Raw genomic sequence first — 19,828 nt, forward strand, 5'->3', positions numbered from 1 at the left:
AAAGGGGTCACAGAGAAGCGGATGTCCTCCATGGTTTTCTGAAGGTCACTGCCAAAGACTCTGGGCTAGACATCTCTGATGTTGGTGCAATGTTGTCTGTGACCGAAATACAAAGCTCACTTCCGATCCTGGTCACTTTCGATGGTGTGAAAGCTCATACAACCCAGAATCTTAGAGTTGCGAATTAGAGATGCATGGATGGTTCAAAGCCTCTGCTTGAAGGTTAGTACCAACTCTTTTCTGCTCCTTAGTTGAGTGCTCAGAGACTTGGTGTCGGCTCAAGTGTGGAGAGTAAGACTGAGAAGACAAGAAGATTGAGGGCCTCTTCATCATGCCCTAGCCACCAGTGTTATGAATTCATGGTCCTCATGTTAAGAAGCTGGATTTTAGTTCACTGTAAAGGAAGGCTCAGAGCATATCGTTTCAGGGCTCTACCACTCTGGGCAGCATCTTGCTGAAGACCCTTATACTTGTAAGGAACCTCTGGTTTCCTTATCAGAAGGAGTGTAACTAGCTGGGGAGGATCAGAGAGATTTTGTAAAGAGAGGTTTGGGTTTGACTCCCTTAAATGAGAGCTGCAGATGGTGAGTTCTGGCAGCTTATAAACCCCTGCCACCATCTTAGGGCATGGATTCTTAGCTGAATTTCAGTTAGTCTGCAGTGTATGTGCTTTGTGCAATTTTCTAAGGTTTTCTTGATTTTCCCACTTTGAGTCAATCGCTTCACCTATTTAAGCTTATTTACTCTTTTTGATCCATTTTGAAAATTTTTCCTGTGAGAGCCTTGATACCCCTTCACAGAGGATTGGGGTGTCCCTGTGTAAGGTTAGATCAGGGGTAGATTCTATTGGCTCTCTATCTCACCTCCACTGTATAGGAGTATCAACTTTGAGTTGTTTTTGACTCATTGATTGTCCTCTTATTTGAGAGACAAGGAAGCTTTTTTTCACACTTCCTGTCTGTTTTCTTTTTCCTCCTTTTGTTTCAGTCTAATTTTGTTTCTTTTGGAACCAGGTGCCCTTGGAACCAAGGGACCCAGACTCCAAGTCATTGGGAGGGAGGGTGTCTTTCACAATGGAAGACCCTTAGCTAGTGGAGGTGTCAGTGAAGAATGGATCCCTGTCCATTATCAAAGGGAAAGCGCTGAAGGTATTAAGAGCTGTGTTTTCTGCTGACTCAAGTGAGCTGCTTTTAGAAGGAGATCTAGAAGACTACAGGAAAGATATGGTAATTGGAACTTGTGTGGTTTGATAAGTAATTGAGACTAAATTAAACCATTCTACAATGGGGAGAGGTTTGAGATAAGTTTGGGAATTGGACGAAGGACAAATCTTTCCCTAAAGCTTAGCCAGATAAATGACTTATCCGGTTAAGTGGCACCTGTTTTATATGTTTATCTGATTATTATTATTTTATATGTTTTAAAATGTTTTCTAATTTTGAGTTATTTGTATAAATTTATTTGGACTGTCTTTTATGGATATTGTAAACTGCTTAGTGGTCTAGAAATCATTTAAATTAATAAACATTTCTCAGAGTGGTGAAACTATAGAACATTTTGGGGTCGATTATAAAAGGACAACGTGCCCATCCATGTGCACGCGGTTCCCAGCATGTCCACATGGACGCGGCTATTTTATAACATGTGCGCTTGTTATGAAAAACAATATCCGCATGCACATGCGTGGCAGATTTTAACATCCATGCATGCATGTGCGGGCGGATGGCCTCCTCCGCGCGCAGGGAAGGAAATTTTTAAAAGTCCATGTGCAGTGACAGGAGTAGGGCTTTCCCAGTTCCCTATACCCCTACCTAACCTTCCTACCCTCTCCTCCCCCTAACCCCTTCCTAGCTACTTACTTTTTTTTTGTTTGATTACTTACTGCTCCTCTGGAATATAAGAAGTTTATCCTTGACAAACAGGACTATACACGAGGAAATATCTACCCATGGATGTCCAATCCCAAGACTCCTAAGAAAAAAGGTTACCTTTACCTCTTCTTCATCGTCATCCTCATCCTCTTCAGACATAGCCTCTGGAGATGGGAATTCATGATCCACTACTTCAACTTCCTTTGTCTCACCAATACGCTGACTTTTTTGGACCGACGTTCCGAAAATCATTTACCACATTAACAATGCCCACGCGGTTGCAACTGCCTTACTGCCCAAGGACTCCACATTTAACCAGATCATAGCACCAAGCTCAAAAGGATCCATGATCATAACCACTCCTTCTTTAGTAATCAATCTTTCCTCCAAAACCTTAAGCACATCAAAAGGTTTTGTCCTCGAAGTTCCTGTCCTTCATCCCTTCTCCATGCTATGACCCCTTCGAAACTCGTCTCTTTCAGTATTTTTTGAGAGCTTTAAAAAGCTCTTTTTTTGCCACCAGGCCTTCCACACCTGACATTTCAGATTCATTGAAAATCCTCGTGGGCCCACCTGATTCGGCAGATCCATTACTGACATCCTTTGAGAGACTTCTTTTTTTTTTTTTTTTTTACCTAAAACATTTTGAGGATAAGAAAAAATGGTTGCTTCAGAATTTTACTAGAAATGATAGGCTATTAAATTTCTTCTCTCTGATTCCTCCAACATCATAAAAACAGCAGACAAAGAGGGAGAGATTGTCTTGATGGACTTGTCGAAGTATACCTCTGAAGTACACAGACAGCTGATCGCTCTTATTACTTGCCACTTTCAGAAGATCCTGCTAGTAAATTGAGCATGCAGATTTCTGAGCTGGTGACACAGGCAGCTGACGCTCATCACGGGAGGCCCATTTTTTGATTGAACCTCTCCTCGTATGCCTGTCTTTTATATTCTCCTGAAAGTACATAAATTTATCATTGCACCCCTGGGACATCTAATTGTATCTGGCATAGGTTCATTACTCAAATCCTTATCCTGGATTATTGACCTATTCTTAAGACCTTTGTCCCTCTAGCAAAATCATATGTATGTGACTTGGCTCATTTCATCTCCTTAATTGATCAACTACCTGACATCACTTCCTGTATATTGTTGTTTACTATGGATATTGAATTACTATATACAAACATTCCACAAACAGAAGTGATAACCATTGTTCAATCAGCCTTCACATCCTGTGTAGATATCCCGCCACCTTTAATACCCTTCCTGGTGGCTTTTAAACCCATTGCCTTAACTCAGAATTTCTTTTCATTCAATAGAATCATATAAGAGATCAAAGGCACAGCTATGGGGGCCACCGTTGCCCCTGGAATTGCCTGCCTTTATTTCACTGATTTTGAAATTAAATTTTTCTATCCTTCTGTTTTCTGGTCATTTATTATGCTATGGTTAGGGTATATTAATGAAAAACCCAAAATCAATCCTTCATATTGCATGTATATTGCTCTATACGATTCCAATTCTCAAAAAAGAGTTTAGCAATTCACAGCTTTTATGAAATAAATTTTTATGGAAGGAGAGGAACGTTTCATATACAATTATCATAGATCCCCAACCAGGGTGATAATGAATCTGGATATAATCATAAACGGACCTCCTCCAACCAATGTGTGAACAGCGTTAAAGTCCAATACTTTTTTTTCAAGTGATTTTGTTTGTGTGCATATATGTGTAACTCTAAAACATTTCTCTTGTTTAATAAAGGTGAAATCAATCACTCATGAGATCTACTCCATTTCAAATGAACGCTCCTGGCAGCCTTGTAAATAATCCCGAACAACGGGTATAAGATGTATTAGGACATTCATAAAGCAACCTAAGTAGGCATAATGGAAAGCCTCTTGTCAGCCTTGGATAGAGTCTTTTGACTCACGCAACAGACCCAGTAGGTAATGGCTCAACATTGACCGACGAGACATCTACAAGAGGATTGATTCCCTGATGAAAGGTCCTTGAATGGACCTGAAGCGTGGCTACGTCGGCGACCCTTCAAACCAACAGATAAGTCGGGGTGTTGCATGAGCTTATGATTAAGCCATTTGAGACTTTCCATTACGCCTACTTAGGTTGCTTTATGAATGTCCTAATACATCTTATACCCGTTGTTCGGGATTATTTACAAGGCTGCCAGGAGCATTCATTTGAAACGGAGTAGATCTCATGAGTGATTGATTTCACCTTTATTAAACAAGAGAAATGTTTTAGAGTTACACATATACGCACACAAACAAAATCACTTGAAAAAAAAGTATTGGACTTTAACGCTGTTCACACATTGGTTGGAGGAGGTCCGTTTATGATTATATCCAGATTCATTATCACCCTGGTTGGGGATCTATGATAATTGTATATGAAACGTTCCTCTCCTTCCATAAAAATTTATTTCATAAAAGCTGTGAATTGCTAAACTCTTTTTTGAGAATTGGAATCGTATAGAGCAATATACATGCAATATGAAGGATTGATTTTGGGTTTTTCATTAGCATTGTAGAAATCCTTCTTAAATCGTTTTGGTGCTCATTGATTATAGTAGGGTATATTAATGACACTTTTCTCATTTGGAAGGGTACTGAAATTCAGTTCTACATGTTAATAGACTGACTTAATTCATGCAATGAACACCTTCACTTTTCAGCTGTTATCCATCCGCACAATGTTTCCTTCTGGACTTCAGTCTCTTTCATCAATGGCCACTTTTCTACATCTATTTTTAGGAAACCAATGGACAGAAATATGTTGCTCGTGTATAGCAGCTGCCACCTCTGCCACTGGCCAGTTTTTCTGTCTACGTTGGCTTTGCTCTACTCGCACTGAATACATTTTCCAAGCACAAACCATGTCGCAAACCTTTTTATGTTGAGGCTATCTGGCCAAAATCATAAAAAGAACTTTCAAATGTGCACTTAATGTCAATCGTGGCCTATTGTTTGTTAAACCTCCTATTCCCAACGAAGATATCACTTGTGTTATGCCTTATTTTGCAGCTATTTTACAGATTTGTGCTATCGTCTATTGAAATTGGTCTTGTCTACAGCCACATCTGGTGTGGCTGATGTAAAGCTTGTTCACATTCCCTTACTCTTACATCATTTATGGATCTTGCTTCTCAGCGATGTTTTCCTCTCTGCTTCAATTCTGATTACTCTACTTCCGGGGTCATATATATCATTGTGTGTCCATGCCCTGAATGTAGGCAAGACTGTATGTAGGCAAGACTACGCAAAATCCAAACATGCATTTTTTAACATTGTCCCTGCCTTAAACTTCTTAAAGAGAACTCTCCTCTTGTCAAATATTGGCAAGGTTTTCAACACTCTGTTGAGAACTTACGTTTTACTGTAATAGAGATTTATCCCTCTCTGCACAGTGGCGATTTCTCCCGTACGCTTCTCCAAGGAGAGCAAAGATGGATCCACATGCTCAATTCTCTCTTCTCATGGTCTGAATATTTGTATTGAGTGGTCTGTATGTTTCTAGATGTTTTTAATACATCTATAAATGGATCTCAGATTTATCTTCCAGTTGTTCTAAGGATACCCCTTTTTTTTGTTTGTTTTTTGTATTTTTTTTTTTTGCTTTTCATTTGTTTGGCTGCCTTGATTCATGCACAATTTCACCTTTTCCTTCCTTCTTTTCTTTCCCCTTCCCCCTCTTCCTCCTTCCTTCCTTCCCTTCTCCTCCTTTACCTGTATTTCCCTTTCTTTCTTTCTGTTCTTTTCTCCTTTCTCCTTTTTCTGTTTCTCCCTTGCCCCACTCATCCTCACCCCCCTTGCTGATCCCTTTTTCACATCTGAACCTCCTTTTTATTTTTTATACATATAGTTGGTTATCTCTCTGAAAGGAATTTCCAGCCTGACATCAGTCTTTTGGGCAGTCCTTTTGAAGCTTTGACAGCTCCTGTCAATCATCATGTGACCTTTGTTTTCACACTTTGTGCTACTGCCCTCTTGCAAGCTCTGTCAGCACTGCCCTGTTTATAAACCAAAGGAAGTTATAATTATTAACATCTATGCATTTCCAGCTGCCTGTCTCTGTATTTTTTATTTTTATTCATCGTGTATTTTATTGCTGGTAAATTTTACTTTTTTAGGTTTGTTAAATCCCCAATTAATGTATGAAAGGAACTGTTCCAATAAGAAACATCTTCATAAACAACTTTTCCTCTTGTCTTTAACTTTTTAAACATTTATTTATTGTTCTTAATCTGTTTCTGGCCTGTACTATCTCTTACTGGGCAATTCTTTGTTGATTGCACCTTCTTACTTTTCTGACGGGAGTTTGTGCATAAATGACTACTGAGCTCCATTTCCCTTTCGGGCATTTCATTTTTCTGACCGGCATTTTTATATCTATATACGTACAATCTGGGTTCATATCATTCAGCTTATTTTTCATTATTTTTCGATATTTTTTATTTTGATATGTATTTTATTTAGGTGTTTTATATACGGTCATTCCAAGAGATGTTATTTGCTGAAATTCATTGTTTCTTACCCTCTCCTTTTTTTGTTACTAGTTTTTTGACCAATGTTTTTGCACTGATGAGAGTTGGTTTTTCCATTCCTGCTCGATTGTATTTATACTTTTCCACAGAATAAAAATCCTTTTGGGATTTTCTTTTTTGTCCGAACCAAGCCATTATCCAGTAGTCTGTTTTAGAATCTTCTATGGATTGCTTCCTTTTCTTTTGGGGGTAAGTTGTTTTCATTTTCATTGCATTTTCTTCCTATTTTCCATGAACAATCTATGCTGAATATTTCTTTTATATGAATTTTCAGATTTCATGCTCAGACTACTACTTTTCCCTTTTCCTCACATGAGTACTCTATCACCTGTAGGTGAGTGTAAAAAAAAATTTGAAGGCTATGCCTGCACTACTAAACAACATTTGATACTTCCTTTGTGCCTATGGGTATATTTAGAAATTATTTTTAAACTATAGAAAATATTTTTCTAAAACAAACTCACTCGAACATTTTCAGTAATACAAACACTTTACTATGCATATACATATTTTATTATTGACTGCTTTATGCATTTTTCTCTTTCTCTTTATTTTAGTATCCTGTCTATATGAATGTATATTTATGTATATATTTGTTCATAGATATATTTGTATATCTCCAGATGTACATGTCCTTTTTATAATTTATTTTTCTGATTTCAAATTTTTGTTTTGCTAGGCTCCCTCCCGACGCAGCCTTTTCGAAATATGGGCCCATGTTGGGGGACCAGGAAACCACCGACATGAATGTTTTTGGCTCAGTGCTGACACTTTGAATGTTTTGCTTGTTTGAATATAAATAAAACTTTGAACTTTATGGACATTGCTTGAACCTTCTATGTCCTTTCTTTTCTCATTGGTGGTTGGACCCTCGCCTATTACCTTGTTGCTCATGAGGCTGCAAGGGACATCAGAAAAAAATGTCTTCACAGAAAAGGTGACAGATGCATAGAACAGTCTCCCACTGGAGGGAGTAGAGGCAAGAACTCTAATAGAATTCAAGAAGGCCTGGGATAAGCAGAGAAGATCCTACTTGTGAGGGGAACACCAGAAATCAATTGAAATCTATGGCTTTGCACTAAAAATGAAATGCGCAGACTAGATGGGTCTTATAGTCCTTATCTACCATCATATTTTTTCTTTATTTCAGTGATTCTGAGCTGATTACTTTATTTGGGGTTGTAAAGGAATATTTTTTTACTTTTGTAGCATTGGCTATAGATGCATTAACTATTGGAAGTAAACCACTTAAGTCAAACTTGTTTTTAGGAAAGAGTTATAAGAGTTTAATATAACCTTAATATATCATCTCTCAATGCACAAATGAATAAAGTCAGCCATACAAGTAAGTGACATCATCAGATGGAGCCAAGAGAGAAAAAGCTCTCAGAAAAATCAAGTAGGTTTATCTGAGCAGACACAGACTGTCCCACATACTGTGCGAATCTCCTTAATCTGAGGCCTTTGAACTTATGCAAACTCATTTTGCTGGGGAACAAAACTGGGGTCTCTTAACCTCTGTTGTACTCCCAAGCTGGGAAGCAAGGCTTTTGAGTAAGAATGGTACACAGATCTCCCAGCCTCTGCTGTGCTTTTTGCTCGAGAAAGAGCCAGGGCTAGGAAAAGACCCTGGTCTTCTGTGTGTGTGTGTGTGTGTGTGCACAATTCTAACTTATGAGCCATCTTGTTAATTTCTTGTTTGTGCCCTATATATGGTGTTAGTTTTATCATATTATACTTCTTTACATTTTGTCTTAGACCATGTGCCATGGTGGTTCCAGACTTTGAGCTGATCTGCGAAATCATGTTGGTGGCAGAAGGATTTATCGAAGCCCGATTATTAGCCAGGAAGTTTATCACTCTCTATCAGCTGTGCAAAGAGCTCCTGTCCAAGCAGGTAATGACTTAATGAAACTCATTCTATCTCATCTGAATGGGTGGGGAGCAAAGAGCCAATGTGCAACCCTGAAGGTCCTGCGCACAGCAGTGCGAGAAAGGAGCTCCTTTGTGCGCGCCAAGTACTGACGAGGAAAGTCATACCACATTAACTCTGTAAGGCTTAAATTTTAAAAGTTCTTTCATTTCAGTAATTACCAAGCAAGGAAGGTATGGAGACTTCTCATGCTAAATTTTATTCTGCTTGTCTGCCATCTTGTCTGTTTTTATTCCGTGCTCTGACAAGGTACTTGTCTCAGTGCTTTCAAATGTTTCTATCATGCTTATTAATGCCCAGGCTGTTAAGAAAAAGGTTCAGTTAATTTATGATTTGATTTTAGAGAAGCAATCTGATTTCTTTTGTCTAACTGAATCTTGGATTCTGACATTACCATTTTAAATCAAATTTGTCCAGTTGATTACTCCCGTGCCTCAAAACCATGTAAAAGGGGCATGGTGGTGGACTATTTATCGTTTACAAAGACCATTGGAAACTTGATTGAAAATCTGAGTGGTGATTCTTCTTATGAAATGCTTGTGGTTTTCTCAAACAATTTCTCTTTGTTTGGTCTATTGCCCTCCTAAAACTTTGCAATCAAATCTCTCCCTTTTCTTTGAGCAGTTGCTGTTTATATCAAACCTTAGCAATATGGTTATTTTAGGTGATTTCAATTTACATGTTGCTGCAGTTCCTCTGTTTTCACAATGGGGTACATTTTATAAAAAAAAAAGCGTGAGCGCGTACTTTTGTTCGCGCACCAGGTGCAAACAAAAGTACGCCGGATTTTATAAGATACGTGCGTAGCCGCACGTATCTTATAAAATCCAGGGTCGGCGCACGCAAGGGGGTGCGCGGAGCGGCCTCGGAGGGAACTTTCCTTCCGCCTTCCCCCACCTTCCCCTCCCTTCCCCTACCTAACCCACCCCCCCAGCCCTATCTACACCCCCCCTACCTTTATTCCCAGCCAGGTTCCGGTCCGGGGGCTGGTCCGGAGGCCGCGGCACTTTGAGGGCCCGGTTGACCCTCTTGAGATCCTGCACCCTGAGGAGATCATAGAAAGCATCAGCCCCATAGGCAATCGCGCCTTCCAGCCTTTCTGCCTGTTCTGCCTCTGCAGACGGGAGGTCCTGGGTGCTGAGTAATTGTTGAACCCACCTGAGGCTTGCCCGCTGCACGAGACTGCTACAGACTGTGAAGACCGAAGCCTGAGCTCCACCAGGACTGCAGGAATGAGGGGTTCCGACTCCTCCCTCTGGAACAGACGTACCACCTGAGGGTCATCACCCTCCAAAGAAGCCTGTTTCCCTTGCTCCTCATCCATGCCCCCCCCCCCCTTGCGGGAGGGGGAGGAGAGGATCCTGCAGCTGCACTGCCCGGCATGTCCGAAGCGGCAGATCCTCCTGAAACTACCGTGCCTTTTAACTTCACGACCCTTAGAGACGCGGGAACATCGGCACGCTTGGCTACCTTGGTGGGGCTGTCCCTGCATAGGTCTGACTGGCAAGGCACCATCTTGCAGAGACCTGGGAGCCAAGAAGGCTCCATCTGAAGAATATAGGAAAAAGCATAAGCATTGTCAAGCTAAGTGTAAAACATTGATAAGGCAGGCTAAGAGAGAATTTGCAATGAAATTGACTGTAGAGGCAAAAACTCATAATAAAAACTTTTTAAAATATATCCAAAGCAAGAAACCTGTGAGGGAGTCGCTTGGACCTTTAGAAGACTGAGGGATTAAAGGGGCTCTTAGGGAAGATAAGGCCATTGCAGAAAGACTAAATTAATTCTTTGCTTCTGTGTTTACTAATATATAGAAACATAGAAATGACGGCAGAAGAAGACCAAACGGCCCATCCAGTCTGCCCAGCAAGCTACGCACTTTATCCATTTTTTTATTTCCCTTTTTCTCTCTCCTACCTGTTACTATTGGCTTCTAGTACCCTCCGGTCCTAATTCCCCTCCACCCCACCACCAATGTAGAGAGCAGCGCCGTATCTGCATCCAAGTGAACATCCAGCTCAATTAGGGGTAGCAACCGCTGTAACAAGCAGGCCACACCCCTGCCCCATACTCTTACCCACCCCTGTTTTTTTTTTGTTTTTGTTTTTGTTTTTTTGGAGATGGCAGCCCTCCATCCTTCCGCTCCGTGAAGATGGAACACCAACCACTGGCATCCCACTCCGTGAATGCCTCTGTGGCTACTGCCGCTCCGTGCAGGGGAGATACCGGTTCCACAGATGATTTTTGAGGGTAATGATTCAGATGAACTGAACCAAATCACTGTGAACCTGGAAGATGTAGTAGGCCAGATGGCCCTTTGCCCTTACCATGTGACAGGGTATCCGTGCCATTGGCCAGCTCCTGTCACATGGTAGGAGCACTGGATGGCCGGCGCCATCTTTAAAGGTGGCGCCGGCCATCTTTACTCATCAGCCCCTATTATACTATACTCTATAATAGGGGCTGATGAGTAAAGATGGCCGGCGCCATCTTTAAAGATGGCGCCGGCCATCCAGTGCTCCTACCATGTGACAGGGGCCGGCCAATGGCACGGATACCCTGTCACATGATAAGGGCAAAGGGGTATCGGCGCCATTTTTTTTTTTTAGAACAGTTGATGCCTGGGAATGGGAAATCTCTCCCCGAGGCCCCCCTGGACCACCAGGTAATTTTAAAAGGTTTTGGGGGGGGTCGGGAGGGTGGAGTCGATTTAAAGGGTCGGGTGGGGTTTTTTTTTAGCGGCGCAGGCCTCCCTAAAATAAAAGGGTCGGGAGGGTGGGGGAGGCTAAGGGTGGTCGATTTAAAGGGTCGGGTGGGGTTTTTTTTTTTATCGGGCCATCGGCACCATTTTAATTAGTGGCAGCCAAAATGGCGCCGATGGCCCGAGAGCGGGAGATCGCCGGGACCCCCCCCCACTGGACCACCAGGTAATTTAACATTTTGGAGGGGTTCGGGAGGGTGGGGGAGGGTAAGGAATTGGTTTTAAAGGGTCGGGGTGGGTTTAGGGGTTGTTTTGGTGTGCCGGTTTTCCCGCCCTCCCCCAAATAATTCCCATGCCCTATTTAACGATACAATACAAACGCCCCTGACAATAAATCGGGGGCATTTGCATTGTATCGTGCACTCTAATGATTTAGGACGATTTTTAAATTATCTGACGATAATTTTAATCGTTCAAAAACGATTCACATCCCTATTTAATAATCCTATTCAACTTTGTCAGACAAATTATCAACCCAACCACAGCTCCTAGTACTACCCCTATTCCTTTTTCTGGGTTAAGTGTGGCTGACACATTTGCAGTATACTTTATTGACGAAGTTTTATTGATCTGGGCAACATTCAATATTGTCTCTGATTGATAGGCTGATATCTCATCGCAGATGGAGTGAGATGGGACTGTTTTGACATAGTGTCCAAAAGTGAAATCGTTTATGTCATTAGTAGTATAAATTTGTCTACTAGCCTACTGAACCCGTGCTCAACCGCTCTCAAGAAATTGTTAAAAATGGAAACAGCAAGTTTCATTACTAAATTTGTGAATTCTTCTCTTTACTCTGGTATAATCCCAGATACTTTGAAAAGAGCCTTGGTTCACCTAATATTAAAACAAACAAACAAACAAAAAAAAAGCCTACTCATTCCTATCATATTTAGCCAAAATTCTAGAAAACATAGTGCTTCAATAATTGACCGTTTTTTTAAATACATATTCAACTCTCAATCTACCAGTTTGGCTTTCACAAACACCATAACTCTGAAATGCTTCTCTGATTAGCTTTGACACTGTTCGTCATGAGTTCGATAATGGTACTTCTTTTGTTCTCATCCTTTTCAACATCTCCTCTGCCTTCAACAGTATTGATCACTATATCATTCTCTCTTGTCTGGTTTCTCTCAGTGAATCGGATACTGTCCTCATATGATTTTCCGCCTATTTTACAGGTCACTCCCAATGAGTCACTTTAGATTCCAGTGTTTCTTCCTGGACTACATTATCCTCTTGTGTACCCCAAGGTTCAGCGCTTTTGGCTGCTCTTTGATTCCTTTGTGCCGACTACTTGTAGAGCTTGGCTTACACTACAAATTGTATATGGATGACATACAGTTCTTCTTTCCATTAAGGTCTTCATGATTACAAACTGACCAATTTATTTCTTTATGCCTATCCTCCATCCATGCTTGGTTAAATTATAATATGCTTGCTTTGAACATTATTAAAACTGAAACTATTCTCTCATGTTTTCCTATCACAAATATCCCTGAAAAAAGTTTTTAGACAGTAGGAGATTATGATTTCTAGTACTGTTCGTAACCTTGGACTTATTATAGATCCATTCTTGTCTATGCATGAAACATTAAAGCCACTTACTCAATCTTCCTTCTTCAAGCTCCAGCTACTCTGTCACTTAAAACCTTTTAGATCCTCCTGACTTTCGCACTATACTTCAAACCATTCTTTTCTCTGGTCTTGACTACTGTAACACTCTTTTCACTGGTTTCTGTTAATGCTACCTATCTGTTATAAATAATACAAAACTCTGCTGCACATCTGTTAACAAATACGCCATAACATAATCATATTACCCCAATCCAGCAGTCTCTAGACTGGCTTCCAATTACTTTCTATTCAATACAAACTTGCAACAACAATTCATACATTATTGAACAATTTCTCTTCCCCATGGATTATGGCTTCTTTAAAACTATATACTCCCTGTTGTTCTCTGAGGTCTTCAAGCCAAGGACTACTGGATGTTCCCTCTGTGAAACTAGCTTCCCTCAAAACCAGGGAAATGCTGGACCCATACTGTGGAACTCCCTTTTGAGATTAGATCAATCTCAAATGCCAAATTTTTCAGGAAGGCCTTAAAGACCTATTTATGTCAAAAGGCATATAATTCTGGTAGTTGATCTAATCAATGCTATTCTTGTGGCTGACTTGACTTAAATATCTGTACCTATGTAGTTACATGTATTTCTGTTTCTGAGCTATTGTGAATGTTTTTATTGTACCCCACCCTGAACCTTGGAAAGGTGGGTAAGAAATCTTTTATATAAATAAATAGGATGAATTAGCTATACTAAATAATCGCTCGTATCTCTGGAGGGTTGACTACCTAGCTCAACAGCTCTAAAATCTACTGAGGGAGGCTCAAGAAACCATATCCAATCAGGAATTCCTACACATGCCCAGTAGAGCAAAAGCTCTACTAGCTGTAGTGCTGCTGGATGATATCACCCAGGAAAGAGATCTAAGTGTCATAGTGGATAATAAATTGAAATAATCGGCTCAGAGTGCTGTGGCGATCAAAAAAGCAAACAGAATGATAGGAATTATTAAGAATGGAATGGCAAATAAAATGGATATCATAATGCATCTTGAATACTGTGTGCAATTCTGGTCACTGCATCTCAAAAAAGATATAGTTGCACTGGAGAAAGTGCAGAGAAGGGTGACCAAAATAAGTGGCATGGAACGGCTGCCCTATGAGCAAAGGCTAAGGAAGTTAGGGCTGTTCAGTTTGGAGAAGAGATGACTGTGGGGGGGGGGGGGGGGGGATATGATAGAGGTCTACAAAATCATGAAATGTCTTGAAAAATTAATGTAAATTGGTTATAATAGGACTAGGGGGCACTCCATGAAGTTAGCAAGTACCTCATTTAAAACAAATCGAAGAAATTATTTTTCACTCAGCACATAGTTAAGCTCTTGAATTTATTGCCAGAGGATGTACTTATGGCAGTTAGTGTTATTGGGTTTAAAAAAAGATTTGTATAAGTTCCTAGAGGAAACATCCATAAACTATTAATTATTAAGCAATAGTAACTTGACATTTTTTTAATATTTGGGTTCTTGCTTAGGTACTTGTGACTTGGATTGGCCACTGTTGGAAACAGGATAGTGGGCTTGATGGTAGTATGGCAATTCTTATGTACATATATCTAATTCATCCTGCTATCTATGGAAAACACTGTTTATGGTAAGCAAACTTATTTTTGCCACCACTGCGTAAAGACTAACTTCCCTGTAGTTTCCAACCTCTTTTCTGGACCACAAACCCCCTTCTCCAGTTTTGGGTGTGGCACCACTCCTGTCTCCAAGGGTCTGTTGAATAGGCCCTACAGTGGACCAGCCAGTAGCTGTGAGGTTCCTTTGTATCCTTAGGATATATCTTTGACAGAGTAAAATCTCCAATGAGCAACATCTCTCATTCCCTTCCCACTTTCTGGATGTCTTTGGCCAGATCTCTTTTCATTTCTTCTATTTAAGTAGGTGGCTTGTATACCACATCAGTGTAAACGGAAGTGCTATCTTTTTTTAAGACAGTCCGCAGCACTTCTTCCTTTCTCCACCCCCTCTGTATTTCAGTTGTTTGGATATTGTTTTTGAAGTAAAGAGCTAGTCCTCTGCCTTTTCTTTTATCTGAATCCTTTCTCAACTGGTTATAGCCTGGTATGGCCATATCCCATTCATGAGACTCACTGGACCATATGTACCTTATAAATGGGCTCTGACCAGCCCGCAAATGTGCAGTAGAGAGCAGCTCTACCACGCATGCGTGGGTGAGCACGTCGGTCAGAGCAGAGTGTGCCCGAAAAAAAAAATGGTGCTGGGTCCTTAGGAGCAGGAGCGGCGGCACGTGAGGGAGGGAGGGAGGGAGGGACCCCCCCGGAGATCTTCCATCTGCCGGTTGTGGATGAGCTGAAAGGGGAGGGGATTGAGAGAGGGGGAGTGACTGAGGGGGAGGGAGGAGAGAGTGAGGTGAGGGGAGGGGGGAGGGAGGAGAGAGTGAGGGGAGGGGGGAGGGAGGAGAGGGGGAGGGGAGGGGGGAGGTGAGAGGGAGGGAGTGAGCTGAGGGGAGGGGGGAGGGAGGAGAGAGGGAGGGGAGTGAGGAGAGGGGAGAGGGGGGGGAGGGGGGAGAGAGTGAGCTGAGGGGATGGGGAAGGGGAGAGGGAGGGAGACTAGAGGGGGGGAGGTGAGAGGGAGGGAGGGAGAATAGAAGGGGGAGGGAGAATGAGGGGGAGGGAGTGGGAAGGAAATGGACCGAAATTTTTTTTTAAATGTAGCCCGTTGTTATGGGCTTAACGGCTAGTCTGTAATAACCTGCATCTCTGAGCTTTAGAACATAAGATTTGCCATACTGGGGACAGACCAAAGGTCCATCAAACCCAATATCCTGTTTCCAAGTGGCCAATCCAGTCATAAATACCTGGCAGAATCCAAAAAGTCTATAGATTCCATACTGCTTATTCCAGGGACTTATCCAAAACTTTTTTAAGCCCAGCTACACTTAACAACTTTCACCACATCCTTTGGCAACAAATTCAAGCGTTTAATTATGCATTGAGTAAACAAAAGGTTTTCTCCTATGTCTTAAATGTATCATCTAGAAACTTCATTGAATGTCCCTTAGTCTTTGTAAATTCTTGGAAGAGTAAACAATCAATTTATGTTTACCTGTTCCACTCCACTCATTATTTTATAGACTTTTATCATATTTCCCATCCGTTATCTCTTCTCTAAACTGAAGAACCCTAACCTCTTTAGCCTTTCCTCACAGGGGAATTATTCCAACTTTTTTTTTTTTGTTGCCCTTCTCTCTACCTTTTCTAATTCTGGTACATCTTCTTTTGAGAAGCAGTGACCAGAAGTTCACTTTTGATCACAATGGAGTGTGATATAGGCATTATGAAATTCTCTGTTTTATTCTTCATTCCTTTCATAATAATTCCTAGCATGCTGTTTGCTTTCTTGGCTGCCGCCAGACACTGAGCAGAGAATTTTAACATAATATCCATAATGACACCTAGATCGTTTTCCTAGGTGGTGACTCCCAAGGTGGAAACTTGCATTGTGTAGCTATAATTTTGGTTGCTTCTTCCTATATTCGCTTGTCCACATTAAAAAGTTATGTTATTTGGATGCCCAGTCTTGCAAGGTTGTCTTGCAATTTCTCACAATTCTCTTGTGATTTATCAACTTTGAATAATTTTGTATCAGCAGATTTGATCACCTCACTTATTGTTCCTATCTCTAGGTCATTTATAGATATGTTAAAAAGTATCAGCCCAGTACATATCCTTGGTGCACTCCACTATTCACCTTTCTCCATTGAGAAAATTGACCATTTAGCTATACTCTGTTTTTTATCTGGGGCTGAAGTAAGTTGCGCGCACCGGCCGCCTGCCGGCACGCGATCCCTGGCCCAGCGGTCATGCAGAGGCCTCTGGCCATGCCCCCGCCCCAAGACCACCCCTTTTGTAAAGCCCTGGGACTTACCTGCGTCCCAGGGCTTTACCCGCATTGCTGGGCCTTTTGAAAATAGGCCCGGCGTGCTTAAGGCCGGTTAAGCGCGTAAATCCTGCCCTAAGTCAAATTGGGTAATTTACACCACATCTGCCAGTCAAATGATGTTCTGTTTGAAACTAGTAAAATCAACTATTCAGAATGCAGTTATCCTATCCTGATTGTATTTGTTTTAAAATGTCTGTGTTACCATGCTCTTTCCAGGATCACTATGACTGGGGCTTGCGTGCCATCAAGTCTGTGCTGGTAGTTGCAGGCTCACTGAAGAGAGGAGACCCAGATCGGCCTGAAGACCAGGTCCTTATGAGAGCTCTACGGGACTTCAACATTCCAAAGATAGTGACCGATGATATGCCTGTGTTCATGGGTCTCATTGGGGATCTCTTCCCTGCACTGGATGTCCCCAGGAAGCGAGATCTTGACTTTGAAAAATTTGTGAAGCAGGCAGTGATAAACCTGAAACTGCAGGCTGAGGACAACTTTGTACTGAAAGTAAGAACTTATATTTGTTTATTCCACATTTGTCACATTAACTTGCTTTATTTCCTTTTCTGCTATCCACTTGTTTGATGGTTTGTCCTCAGTTTTGGGTGTTTTGAGCTATGGAAAGATGGAAAATATGGAAAAAAGAAGTGTTCACAGTATAGAAGGTCAATACAAACTTGATGAGCTACTGCAGTAACATGATCTGTAACTCAAGACAGCATGAAATTGGTAGAGCAATGAGTGGAGAATGGAGGATTCAGAAAGACTGGATAGGGATGAGTGAGCAGTAAGGGAAAAGAGAAAAACAGAAGCGAAGCAGACTATTCAGGGCCTCAGAATCAAATTGGGGCTGGCTTAAAAGATGACTGGCTGCATAGTTAAAGGACAATGACCACACTGCATTAAATAAATCAAAATAAATCATTTTTCTTTCATAAGCTTCTCATAGCCAAGATTTTTCAGATTTTTGAGTATCGGTCTGCATGCTCTGGCTAGATTGTATATTTCTGCTTAGCAGCTACAGCAGTGCTTGCTAGGAGGAGATGGTATGTCAACCTTTTCCTCGTCGGAATGAAGGCTTTAGCTCTCTAGATAAAGTCCAGCATTAGTGAAGACTGAAGTTGTATTTTCTAATGCATCTCCAGTTATCTAACTTAACACAATGAACTATGAGGCCTTGTCCTAATTTTCTAATTCCAATGCTAATGCGGTGTGGCCATGCACTTGGTTTTTTATCCTCCTATCTCAAAGCCGCCTTGATTTTGTTATACCATGAGCAAGATAAAATGAGTCCAGAAGGCATGGTGGCTCCTGTTTGCTCTGGAGGACATGATGGACAACATACCTTAAAATGTGAATGCTGAATTTTTAACATTGAAGGTTGTCAGTCCCCAATATGATGCTGCTGCTGCATTAAGGAATTATATACCTATATCTATTTATTTATAGTTTTTATATACAGACATTCAATCTGAGATATCACATCGGTTTACATTCAGGTACTGTAGGTGTTTCCCTATTCCCAGAGGGCTTACAATCTAACAGGTCAATCCAGTACCGAGCGGTAGGAAGAGCTGCGTTAGTGCCCGGCGCACCTGCAGTTGCCGCACGCACAGTGCAGCTCACTACCACTCGATCCTGTATGTAAATAGCTTACTAATGCAAGCTACGTCTTAGAAGCGTCCGTGAAGCGTTAGGCCCGCTATAGCTTTAGCGCTCTATACAGTAAAACGGGTTGCGCGGGCCTAACGCTTCACTGATGCGTTGGTATCTGTCATTTCAAATGTCATTTGAAATGACAGGTACCAGGAAGTGGACAGTTCTCCGACGCTCAGGATTATCAGCCCTTTCTCCCCTCCTCCCGAAGCAACAAAAGTGAAAAAAGCGAAAAAATCGAAAAAATCAAAAAGTTGCAAGAGAGAGAGGGGAGAGAGGATGGGCAATCCTAAGCTCGGGATGGCCAGTCCCTCTCCCCTCCTCCCGAGGCAAGGCGCGAAAAGTAGCCTTGCTCTGGGAGGAGGGGAGAGAGGATTGGCAGTGTGAAGCGACCAAGCTACATACTTTTTTTTGCAGCCCTCCGGAGGAGACGGCCATCAGCAGAAACGGATCGCGGCTCACCTGCCTCCCGGCGAAGATGGACGCCTGCACGGGGGAAAGCGGCCCCTGTGCGTGCAATTGGCTGCTCAAGACGTGACGTCACGACGTTTGGCGTCACGGCATGTGACGTCACGTCTTGAGCGGCCAATTGCACGCACAGGGGCCGCTTTCCCCCGCGCAGGCGTCCATCTTTGCCGGGAGGCAGGGGAGGGGAGCCGCGATCCATTTCTGCTGATGGCCGCTCAAGATGTGACGTCCATCTTCCTGAGTAGCTGGAGGCAGGAGAGGGAAGCCGTGGTCGCGTTCGCTGATGTCCGGATGGGGGGCTGCAAAAGTAAGTCGCTTTATACTGCCAGTCCCCTCCCCCCTTCTCCCGGAGCAAGGCTGCTTTTCGCGCCTGCCTCGGGAGGAGGGGAGGGGGGACTGGCAATCCCGTCCTTGTCGATGTCCGGAGTGGGGGCTGCAAAAGTAAGTCGCTTCGTACTGCCAGTCCCCTCCCCCCTCCTCCTGGAGCAAGGCTGCTTTTCGCGCCTTCCTTGGGAGGAGGGGAGGGAGGACTGGCAATCCCGAAGGTAGGGTTGCCCGTCCTCTCCCCTCTCTCTTTTGCAACTTTTTTTTTCGTTTTTTTTTTTTTGGCTTCGGGAGGAGGGGAGAGGACTGGGGCTGCCCCGGGGACCGGCACCCATGGACGCGGCCAGGGCAGGAGAGCGGGGGCTGGGGGAAAGTTTGCCGCCTACCCTTACCCCTGCCTCTAACGCAGGGGTAGGGGTAGGCGGTAAGTTAGCAGGTTAAACGCGGGGCAAAACGGCAGGGTACAATAGCGATAGTCGGGGCGCGCGTTACTGGATGGTAGGGAATAGCTAATTCACTCGTTTGCATGCAATATACATGCCGCGTGCGGAAGGGGTTGCCCGGGGATTTTAGGACGCGGTAGGAGTAGGTTAAAGGGGGTTGTGGATCGCAGGATGGGCTAACGCGGCCGGGAAGTGAGTAGAACGCGGGTTAGGAGCGGGGTAAACGCGGCCACACTTTACTGGATAGACCTGCATGTTTTGTACCTG

The 19,828-nt window shown here is 42.6% G+C and overlaps 1 protein-coding gene across 1 annotated transcript in view; it reads left to right on the plus strand.

Moving 5' to 3' along the window:
• DNAH9 (dynein axonemal heavy chain 9) overlaps positions 1–19,828 on the plus strand; it is a 1,128,006-nt gene that overhangs the window by 322,462 nt on the left and 785,716 nt on the right. Inside the window, exons 30-31 of the mRNA XM_029600235.1 lie at positions 8,200–8,338; positions 16,890–17,177. Coding sequence (XP_029456095.1) covers positions 8,200–8,338; positions 16,890–17,177 — 427 coding nt within the window. The remainder of the gene's footprint in view (positions 1–8,199; positions 8,339–16,889; positions 17,178–19,828) is intronic.

The sequence above is a fragment of the Rhinatrema bivittatum genome, chromosome 4 (genome assembly GCF_901001135.1).
Source record: "Rhinatrema bivittatum chromosome 4, aRhiBiv1.1, whole genome shotgun sequence".
NCBI classification, from domain to species: domain Eukaryota; kingdom Metazoa; phylum Chordata; class Amphibia; order Gymnophiona; family Rhinatrematidae; genus Rhinatrema; species Rhinatrema bivittatum.